Source organism: Scleropages formosus, chromosome 21 (genome assembly GCF_900964775.1).
Source record: "Scleropages formosus chromosome 21, fSclFor1.1, whole genome shotgun sequence".
NCBI classification, from domain to species: domain Eukaryota; kingdom Metazoa; phylum Chordata; class Actinopteri; order Osteoglossiformes; family Osteoglossidae; genus Scleropages; species Scleropages formosus.
Genome location: NC_041826.1, coordinates 10,822,576 through 10,833,530, shown reverse-complemented (window position 1 = coordinate 10,833,530; position 10,955 = coordinate 10,822,576). Strand labels below are relative to the sequence as shown.

The 10,955-nt window shown below is 47.6% G+C and overlaps 2 protein-coding genes across 2 annotated transcripts; one reads left to right on the top strand and one right to left on the bottom strand.

The window, feature by feature from the left end:
• Nucleotides 1–1,864: 1,864 nt before the first annotated feature.
• On the top strand, nt 1,865–6,666 carry mogat3b (monoacylglycerol O-acyltransferase 3b). Its single transcript, XM_018728914.2, has 8 exons — nt 1,865–2,657; nt 4,050–4,128; nt 4,286–4,393; nt 4,482–4,552; nt 4,744–4,948; nt 5,456–5,630; nt 5,777–5,961; nt 6,162–6,666. Exons 2-8 carry the CDS (start codon nt 4,059–4,061, stop codon nt 6,314–6,316), a joined length of 969 nt encoding a protein of 322 aa, XP_018584430.1. The 5' UTR covers nt 1,865–2,657; nt 4,050–4,058; the 3' UTR covers nt 6,317–6,666.
• A 1,046-nt stretch (nt 6,667–7,712) lies between these two features.
• znhit1 (zinc finger, HIT-type containing 1) lies at nt 7,713–10,435 on the bottom strand. The gene is made up of 5 exons (XM_018729087.2): nt 10,311–10,435; nt 9,422–9,598; nt 8,683–8,762; nt 8,315–8,484; nt 7,713–8,183 (listed from the first exon to the last, which is right to left on the bottom strand). Exons 1-5 carry the CDS (start codon nt 10,330–10,332, stop codon nt 8,162–8,164), a joined length of 471 nt encoding a protein of 156 aa, XP_018584603.1. The 5' UTR covers nt 10,333–10,435; the 3' UTR covers nt 7,713–8,161.
• Between the last annotated feature and the right edge of the window lie 520 nt (nt 10,436–10,955).

Below are 10,955 nucleotides of genomic sequence, written 5' to 3'. Positions count from 1 at the left end.
TAGCGGTTAATGCCGCGGTGGGTGTGTCTTTTTTGCTGCATACAGAGTGTCACGTGTGCGGTTTGTCAAGTCAAGCTGCTGAGCCAGTAAAGACCTCCTCAGCTTTGCAAGCCATTTAAAAATGTTTACACTTGTTGCAGTTCCCAGAGGAACATGCGAAACTGAATTAAAATGCTGCTTCTTTGTGATTCCACATCAACTGAAGAAGCATTAGAGGCTGGAGACAAAAAAAATGTATACAGATTATATAGTGTATATATGTTATACAGTACTGTGCAAAAGTTTTAGGCACTTGGGGGAAAAAGCTTTAACGTGAGAATGCATCCAAAAATAATGCTTTTAATTAATAAACTTCCTACAAAGCTTAGTAACCATCCATCGTCAACAACCGCTTGTCCCGAGCGGGGTCGCGTATATAATCTCCAGAATCTGGAGGAATTCGGTCCATGAAATCAGCACAATGGAAATAATATCTCCTGTATGTCTGCAGTCACCCCCTGACTCCCAGATGTTTCTCCATCTCAGCAACACCTCCGCTCGTCCCCGGGGACTCCACGTGATCCAGGAAAGTTCTCCGCCGTGGAGAGTAAGAGACGATCAAGGGCTTTGAGCACCAGGGATGGCCGACCTTGTGTCCTCCATGTGGGCCGAACGAGTTACTCACACACCGTGGTCAGCAGCCCTGTGCATCAAGGCAGCAGTTCTTCTGTCGGCCAAATTCACATCTTTGTATCTCCTTCAAGGGGTACACACACACACACACACACACACACAATACACATGTATCCTGTCAATATGTAAGTATGGGCTCTGTGGAAATATACAGAAAGTATAAAGGCAGCTTTTACTGGAGTAATTCAGGTGATCAAGGGTACCACAACAGAAGGTGGAATTCTTCCTTGGGCTGCGTGGTAACAAGTTACATTTACTCCATTACTTGTAGGAAGCAGCTAGAGGACTGTCAGGACAACTTGGCTCAACGAGGAAAGCAAGTTCAGAGAATGTGATTAAGCCCGTTTTTAACAGTTTTACCTCTATTTGGATTCGGAGCATTTGCTCTCACTGGCCTTTTTTTTTTTTTATTGGTCAGTTACTGGGAGAGTCAGCAGTGTAGTGGTTAGGGGTACTGAGTGGTGACCTACAGGCTGGTCAAATCCTGGTCCCACTACTGCCCTGTTGCCTCTGAGAAAGGTACTTATCCTGAGCTGCTCTAGTACAAATACCCTGCTCTTTACATGTATTCATTTAGCTGATGCTTTTTTCCCCAAAGTGAGTTACAATGTTAAGGTACTTAGAATTATTCATCCATTTATATAGCTGGGTAAGTTTACAGGAGCAATTTTTCAGGGCAAGTACTTTGTTCCAGGAGAATCAAACCTGCAACCTCTGGGTCCAAAGGTACTAGCTCTAACCACCACCACATGCTACCAGCTACCCCCTAAACAGGTCAAAACTGGTAAGTCGCTGCACAGAAGCATCAGCTCAATGGCAAAAGAACGATGCGACTTTATTGGGGGGCGCAGTGGCCCAGTGGGTTTGACCGGGTCCTTCTCTCCAGTGGGTCTGGGGTTCGAGTCCTGCTTGGGGTGCCTTGCAATGGACTGGCGTCCCGTCCTGGGTGTGTCCCCTCCCCCCTCTAGCCTCATGCCCTGTGTTGCTGGGTTAGGCTCTGGCTTGCCGCAACCCCGCATGGGACAAGCGGTTTCAGAAAATGTGTGTGACTTCATTTGGAGCTGGGGACAGAAGTTTGAATCCCTGCACCTACTGTAGTTGACCCCATAAAGGTATTTACTGTGAACTGCTCTGGTAAAAATATTGGGTAATAATGGGAATTAGCAGATTGTGGCCTTTTATTTTTGGGGCATTTATTTGTTTAGTCCAGTGGACAATATGTAGTTTTATTTTCACAGCAGATTTAATGTACTGGAACAGTTACTTTAAACTGTATATTGTAGCTGTTAACATGATCCACAACATTAAAGATCTTCATGGGGATCAAAGTACCTGCAGCACTGGGGTCACCTTTTTTTTACCTGATTTTTTTTTTTTTTTTTTTACTTTTTCGCAGGGACATTTTTGGATAAGTACTTACATTTTTGAAAGTAATGGTACTTCAACACTCCACCCGACTCTGGGTACTCCATGGTAAATGAAGTATTTTGGGATTATGCTGATATGTAGGGTCAGCGTGACATGCTAGGTTCACAAGAGGAATGGAGTATGTCCCCCGCAGAGACCTCTAGACCTCTGGTAAAAGTAAAGGTCAAGTTAAAGGTAAAGGTGGTGATCACATCCAGTGTTTTACTGTACCTCCTGTGTTATTATGTGGCCAGACAGGTCAGGTGTGACGTCACAGAGTTAAGTGTCAATTATTTTTCCTCCTTTAACCGACTCCTTGGCTCTGTGGGCTCACACAGGTGACGCGGTTCACGCACAGAGCGTTTTCATCATCGCTCCACAATCTGACGAAGGATGTCGGACTCCACATCACCTGTCGCTTCAGCGCAGGATCCTTATCTGCGGCCCTCGTGGACCCGAGCAAAGTGCATCTGGAAAAAGACACGAGACACATCTCACAGACGGGAGCGCTCCGAGGGATCGAGGGACGGGGGGGACACCCGAGAGAAGGAGAAGTGGCGCTCATCGCAGCGAGACAGGTAGGCGAGCGAAGCCGAGAGCGGCGGCGGCACCGCGACGCCATTCCCGTTCGTAACGCTGCAGAGCAGTTTAATCCCACTTGTCTGTCAAGTGTGTTGTAATGATTTACAGGACCGTACACTTTACCCTCCCGCATGGCGCTGGGACATTGATCCGCACAATATTCTCTCCACATGCTGCTGTAAACAGAAAATTAAAAAGTATTAAATCGGCTCGGTGCGGCAAAATTTACCTAGAAATAATGGAAACCTGAAGAGCAGGTCGGCGATTTCTGCTTTGCTTACATGCTTTGCTCCACCATTTCAGCGACTCCTTGTTCTCCGGAAACACTTGAGTGACTCTCCTTGTTACATAACACAGCTGTAAGGGGGACCAGGGACTAGCTGTACACTACATTTACCTTTGACATTTACCTCAGTACCATCAGTGTACATGAGATACAGCCAGAGTGTGGGACTGCTCAGGGAGGCCGGTGTGTAATCCAGTAAACATTAACCCTTTTTACTCCACTTGAGCTCTTTAAAGGGGTCTTTTTATATCTTTTCAGATGTACACACAAATGTTTTCCAACGCTATTTTTCAAATAATTTACCCATTTATACAACTCGGTAATTTAATTAGCTTAACATTGGGCACGGGGGGCGCAGTGGTGCAGCAGGTTTGGCCAGGTCCCGCTCTCTGGTGGGTCTGGGGTTCGAGTCCCGCTTGGGGTGCCTTGTGATGGACTGGCGTCCCGTCCTGGGTGTGTCTCCTCCCCCTCCAGCCTCGCGTCCTGTTTTGCCGGGTTAGGCTCCGCTCCACCACAGCCCCCCCTCAGGATGAGCGGCTTCAGACAATATGTGAGTTTAACGTTGCAAGTTGCTTTGGAGAAAAGTTTCAGATAAATGTAAAATGAGCAATTATTTGGACAGAAATTATTTAGGCAGCATTTCACTACACAAAGTGAATTCGACACCTTACAAAATTGCAGAAAACAAACCTTTTTGTCCTTTGACATTAAACTTTGTGTGTGCATTTGGAGCTGCTGAGACGTTTCCATCTATTCATGACTTTCCTCCAAAACAAACAGCTTTAGACACAGACGGGATTGTCAAAAAACAGTCAGTGTGTCCAACACCACCGTCTTCGCTCTTGCACTTTACAGCTGTAGCTACATATAGAGCGCACGCACAGGAAATACAGAGGTGATGGGGAGCTGTTAGGAGATCAGGAGAGAAGGGGTGCTGAAAACACTTTGAGACCCCTGCTCAATTACTGGGAGGGATTCAGCAGCTCCGAGGGACAGAGGAAACTCTTCCACCGCATCAGGGACAAAAGCAGAGCTGACCATCACCAGGGGAGTACAGTTTCCTAAGGCACTGTCTCTGCTGCTCTATGCATCTTCTCCTCAGAGTGGCGGGATGGACAAATGGAGGGAGTTTGTGGAAAAAGTCAGTGTTCTGCAGCTGGTGCTGACCTTCCTCTTCATGGGTGAGGCTTACGAGCTCAAACCTTGCGTGGACCCGCACACCAACATTCACCAGCCCGAACTCCATCGCACCGTCACAACAAAATTAATTTTACCCCTCACTCCTCACACTTGGTGTGCCATACTGAACACCCCCCCCCCCCCCCCCCCCCCTTCCAGGTGTGTCCTTCACACTGCTCATTGTCTACCTGCTCTTCACCTCTCTCTGGCTGCTTCCGGCTCTTTACCTCACCTGGATGGCAGCGGACTGGGACACCCCCGAGCGAGGTGGGCTCCTCACACTTGCTACTCCTTACTTCATCGCCGAGTTCAACAAGCAGCCCCATTTGTGTGTAACTCTTTCTGTGGTCACCAGGGGGGCGCCGATCTGAATGGATGAGGAGCTGGCCTGTGTGGAGGCACTTCAAGAACTACTTCCCTGTGAAGGTAAATAGAGGGTTGTAGAAGGGGCCAGTCATGGAGATCAACAATAAATCCTTGTTAGGAGCATTATGAGCACATCCATCCTCTTAGCCGCTGCTCTTGATTCGCCTCCTGTTCACCAATTCCTTATGTATGTAGAACTCCCGAATGCTGAAGCCCACTTCTCTATCCCCCCCACCTCATGCCCCCCTCAGCTGGTGAAGACCGCAGAGCTAAGCCCCAACAAGAACTACATTCTGGGCTCTCACCCCCATGGGATCATGTGTATGGGAGCCATCTCCTGCTTCAGCACCACCTACGGCGGCTTCTCGCAGGCGTTCCCCGGCATGCGTGTCACCCTAGCCATCCTGGCGGGACTCTTCCGTCTGCCCATCTTCCGGGACTACCTGATGAGCGCAGGTGGGGTCAGAGGGATGGATGTTTAGGGAGGGGCTTAAAGGAAGGGGGACATTAAGGTATGTAGCAGATCAAAGTGTGGGGGTGATACAGGTGCTGTGATGGATACGGGTCATGGACGGGTAACCTGAAAGTCACAGGTTCGGGTCTCAATGGGTGTGCTGTTGTTGTGTCCTTAGGGAAGGTGTTTAAATAGATAAACATTCCTGCGAGGATGAACTAAAAGAACCAAGTAATAAATGGTAATATGAGCTTCCCCTGCGGGGTGCGGTGGCGCAGTGGGTTGAACCACAGTCCTGCTCTCCGGTGGGTCTGGGGTTCGAGTCCCGCTTGGGGTGCCTTGCGACGGACTGGCGTCCCGTCCTGGGTGTGTCCCCTTACGCCCTGTGTTACCGGGTAGGCTCCGGTTCCCCGTGACCCTGTATGGGACAAGCGGTTCTGAAAATGTGTGTGTGTGTGTGTGTGAGCTTCCCCTCCCACACATCCTTGCCCATCCTTTGTTCCGCACAGGAATGTGTCCCGTCAGCAAGCCCAGCCTGGAGTACTTGCTCTCCAGGAATGGCAAGGGCAATGCGGTGGTCATTGTGACAGGGGGTGCTGCTGAGTCGCTGTCCTCCGCTCCGGGTGTCAACACAGTGGTCATGAGACAGAGGAAGGGCTTTGTGCGGCTGGCCTTGGAGTACGGGTGAGGCTTGGGGCCTGCAGTTACAAAGAGGTGATGATGGAGGATGCATGGGGAGCCAAGGATATGTCCACCCTCTAGTGGACATAACTTCATGTTAGTCAACTTTTCAAAGGTGTTTCTTAAGGCTCCGCCCCTCTCGTCCACAGCGCCGACCTGGTGCCCGTCTACTCCTTCGGGGAGAATGAGCTCTTCCAGCAGGTGGTCTTCTCTGAAGGAAGTATGACACGTGGCCTCCAGATCGCCTTCAAGAAGATCATGGGCTTCGCTCCCTGCCTCTTCATGGGCCAGAGCTGGGGGCTGCTGCCGTACAAGACTCCCGTTACCACTGTGGGTCAGTGTCACCCCCGCCTGGGGGGCACAATCCTCGCTGTCCTCATGAGCTCACCTGTTTGTCTGTCTTCGTCCGCTTTGTGTTGCTGTTGTTACGAAACACCCTCATACACTGCTCTGGGTTCACAAACCCTCGACCGCTGCACACAGTCGCTATGGTGCGAGTGACCATGTGCATTCTCCTCCTGCTCCTGCCTGCAGTGGGGAGCCCCATCGCAGTGCCCCGGATGGCCTACCCGTCGGAGGAAACCGTGGACCACTACCACTCCCTCTACATGGAGGCTTTAACCAAGCTCTTCCATGATCACAAGGTCAGCTGCGGCCTGTCCGAGTCCCACGACCTGCATATCATCTAGTCCCCTATGCCAGCCCCTGCCGGATACAAGACAGCTACATCGGACACAGGTCCAGCGTTTGATTGCTTCGTCCCGCCCGAGGGATGAGGCTCTGATGATGTGGCTCGGCAAATTGAACACTTCTCCCCGTCCGGCAGCTGTGTGTGAGATGATGTGAGCCTGTGCTCTGGAGTGGAGAGCGACTGTTCCCCAACGCTTGGACTGCGGTGACACGGACAACTGCGCACCAGTTCTTCACACACTTATTTAAACTTTAAACACTACCTTGAAAATTTTCCCACATTCAGCGTAAACACGCAATGAGAAGATATTTTCTACATTCACGTTCGTTGTTCTGTGTAGCTACATTAACAAAGTCTGCTCTGTGCATTGAGTAAATGCCTATGAAAATAAATTATATCCATTGGCCTCTTAATGAACTATTTCTCTGCTGAAATTATGCTCATACAAAAGGAACTATGCCATTAAAGGCTCTTACTTCAACACCAAAACCTACAGAATCGGAACTCCTGACACTATAATTAACCGCGTTGGGTTGCACAGTAATTTATGGGCTCATATCCCAGTTCCTCTGCTGATGCTGGGCTCAGAAGTGGTTTCATTGAATTCCAATGCTCACACACAAATCTTATTAGTACAACCAGATGTTACTTTGTCAAACTGATTAATATGAAATATGAGTACAACTGTATCCCTACAGTCAGAAAGCAGTCTTGTTTGGTTTGAATTTGAAACATTTTAACAACTACTGACAAAAACCTTCTGGAAACGCAACTAAGGATTAAGGCATGATATGTGACAGGGCTGGACTTCAAAACTTGTGAATGTTCATGTTATTCTGGCTCCCACAGCAAGAGCGCAGTTACCTTGCCGTTGAAGGCCCCAGGTTCAAAACCCATCTCTTGCTGTAGTAGTCTTAAGCAAAGTACTTCCCTTCAGTTGATAGCAGTACAGGTACCTGTATAAATGGGTAAATGAGTGTTTGCTGCTTTGTAGAAAACCGTCAGCTGACCAGGAACATTTCATACAAATATTACATCCCAGAATTTGTAGGCACTCGGAAATTTTCTATGTTCACAATGCTTTGAGGGGTTTCGACAGCTTACTTGTTAGTTCTGATTGCCATGTGGACCCCAGAGATCATCTTTTCTCTAGTCGTGCTTTCGTTTCTTCTCATTCGTTTTCACCTGTTTAACTCTTGTTGTGATTTTTACATATTTCCCTGAAGTGCTCAGAAGGGACCTGCCGGGAAAAGCACTATACGACACAAGAGACACAGACCAAACTGAACTGGCAAATCTGAAAAATGTTTATTAACAACTGTGAATATTCTGTTACTAAGAGAGCAGAAATAACTAACATCCACTTCTAGAAGTCTTTATTTCACATTTAACATTCTTCCAAACAGCACATTCAAGCACATCATGTCCTAATGCAGCAAACAAAATTAGATTGCTTTAGTCACATGACAAACTTGTTCAGGCAGAACAAACCCATTAATAACACATAATTCCCCCCAGAGTCACTCATATAAATACATTTAACTTCATATGACACAGTGTGAAAGCTTGAAGGTGTAACGTACTTCACTATCACACTCTTGTTACCTTCACTCTTAACAACAACTCTGGTAAAAACGGCATTTATAAATAAATGTCTTCTGAACCCATAATAAGCAGTAGCATCTGCTACAAGGATGCCTTTCTGTGGCTTTTTCTGGAACTCATCCTGTGCTCCTCCCATCTGCATCCCTTTTCTGACACTGCAGCTTCATCATCAACCCTCCACGGCTGGAGATGCAGGACGAGTGCAGACCAAACCAGACCCATTGGTCACATTTCCTCCTCACAAGGTCCACTTGAGGCATCTGTGGGCAGGAGGAGAAAAGGAAGCGGAGGTGAAGAGGACAAACAGATGTTGGAAAGCAGTACCCTGGAGAGGCAATCATGTCTTTCAGCAGCTACAAACACACTATGGTAAAAGGGGCTGGCAGGGTACCTGGTCTCCTGGTGTGTCCCTAAGCAGTAGACACCGCAGTAGCGTGCCCCGCAGGACACACACATGTAGTTTGAGGGGAATCCGCACACGGCACAAAAATGACGCTGAGGGAACTTGGATGGTCCAGCACAGGCAGTAAGGTAGTTGGGCCCCTCACTCACACTCAGGTTCTATCAGAGGGAGAGAAGCACAGAGGAGGAAGGACGAAAGGACGAAGGAAATGGAACAGCACGAAAGAACAGATTTGGTTGGGAGAGGGGAGAGAGTAGAGTGTGGAGAAGGACATAGCATATAAGAGAGGGCAGAAGCTGCTGTCAGCTTGTCATCTGGCCATGGGGGGTGTGAAGAACAAGGGAGAACCTCCTCACCTCCTCTTCCAGCAAAGCCTGGAAGTTCTTCCGGAACCTCAGCTTGAAGTGATCTCCCCTTGTCTTCTTTCTCTTCTTACCTAAAGAAAGGCCCAAGTGGATGGTAACAAGAGAGAGGAACAGTTGGCCTCAGGGTAATGGAAACAAAGAAGAAAAACAGAAGGATTCAAAAAAAAAAAAGTGTATAAAAATCACACTCGTCTCCTCATCTACTTGTAACTCAGCAACACCTTTTATCCATTTCGCCTGCTTCTCCTTTACATACCTGTTTCCAAAAATAAAAATCAAAATCCCCACTATTGACCTGGCAGACATGGCCAGATGACAAAAACCCCTTCAACAGTTATATCCAGTGTCCAGATGGTTCTAGCAGACTACTGTCACAGTATTTACTGAAATTGGGGAAAAAAGAGCTCCAATCACTACATCTGGCCCCAAAAACTGGTAAGTGAGAGAGAGAGAGAGAGAGAGAGAGAGAGAGAGATACGCTACACAAGGCCTCTCCAATATGATAAACAAACCATTACAATAGTGCAGGAGTAAATATGATAAAGTAACAATGAGAGGGACAGCACAGTGCTACAGCAGGTAGTGCCAGTCCCTCAAAGCTCCTGCGATCTGGGTTCAAATCCAGCTCAGTCTGTGAAGAGTTTGCATTTTCTCCCCGTGTTCACATGACACGTGTTTCGGGTTGATTCGTGACCCTAACTTGCCCTTTTTGTGTTTGTGTCACACCCACCCCCACCGGACTCGTTATCGTCGTCGAACTGGGGCAGCCTCTTGGCCAACTGTGGCAGGCTTGCATGTGGGTCGTCCTGGAAGTTGTCCTTCTCCAAGGCCTCGAGCTGCCGGCTGAGGCGTCGCTGCCGCGTGGCACGGTCCAGTACCCGCCGCTGGTTCGGGTCCTGCGAACGCACTGCGGGGTGGGGGGGAAGGGGGTCCGTAAGGGTACGTTCAACACACGCACGAGAAGTCGCGCAGAAAGCTGACCAAAGGAATCCCAGGAATGTGGATCCATGAACAAATGGTCTTTTTTTTACCCCAAGAACAATAGTGACCATTTCACTGTGGAAGGAGGAACCTCTCTTGTTTCATTTGCAGCCTTCAAAATTTTTACACATTCATTCAGTTTACTATGTATGAACCAGGACAATTTTTTCACCAGTTATACACAAGGTCTCATGGTCAAATCCTTGTGTATAACTGGTGAAAAGATCAAGCCACTTTACACTGAGCTGATACAGTAAAAATTACCCTACTACATTTGAGTACATTACTTTGGAGCTTAACTTAGGTTGTACTAGTCGCTTTAGGAATTATAACACACACTGACTTCATCACTGACATGAAGAAGGTAACTCTCAGAAGCCTTGGCCCACAAAAAATAACTACTTTCTGACATAAAAATTTTATTTTCTTGGAGCTGTGTGAGTAACACTGCCAGAATTCAAACCTAACCTCGTTTTTTAAAATGTATTTGTCACAAATACAACACCACCACCATCTGCTTAACAAATTACCGACAGTGTGGAAATATTACTAAATATATTCGCTCCAAACACCGCTCCACTGAGTAAACGCGGTAAACTCTACGCGCGGGACACACTTAGACGACGCGGTTCTCTCACCCGCCACCTTCTTCTCCACCATGATGTCGGGCACGCGCCTCTACGGTGGGCCGGAGGCTCAAAATTCGGGAAGCGCGATTCGAATTAATCGTCATTCGGCTCTTTCGGCAGTCGCGCTAACTTTAATTTCGCTTCAGTTTATTTATTTATTTTTTTACGACCTCGTATACATTAGCAGTCAAAGCGGTTTTTTTTTTTTAGATTTACTTCTGTACTCTAGTGAAACGCGGGGTTGTGGTGGTGCTCAGGCGCGTGTAGTTTAAAATCCATTTATTATTTGGCTTCGGAATATAAAACATTGAGATTGAAATCCAACGGTGTTTTGTCATGTCAAACACGTTTCATTTGTGTCGCCACAGCACAGTCTTACATTATATATACCGAGAAAAGAAAGAATGACAATAACAGAAAATCGTGCTCTCCGCGGCGATATGAACTTCAACGTTGGCTCAAACAAGCCTTTTAAAGCACATTTTCAGCTCCTGCCGTTAGTTCACATTATTATGCACTAGGTGGCGCTACATACTGGTACGATAATTAGAAACACTGGTTGGAAGACGGTGAAGTTGAATACCGCGCTAACTGATAACCTTAGTTCACACTCCAGTGCACTAGGTGGCGACATGTGTTGAAACGTTGGTGTAA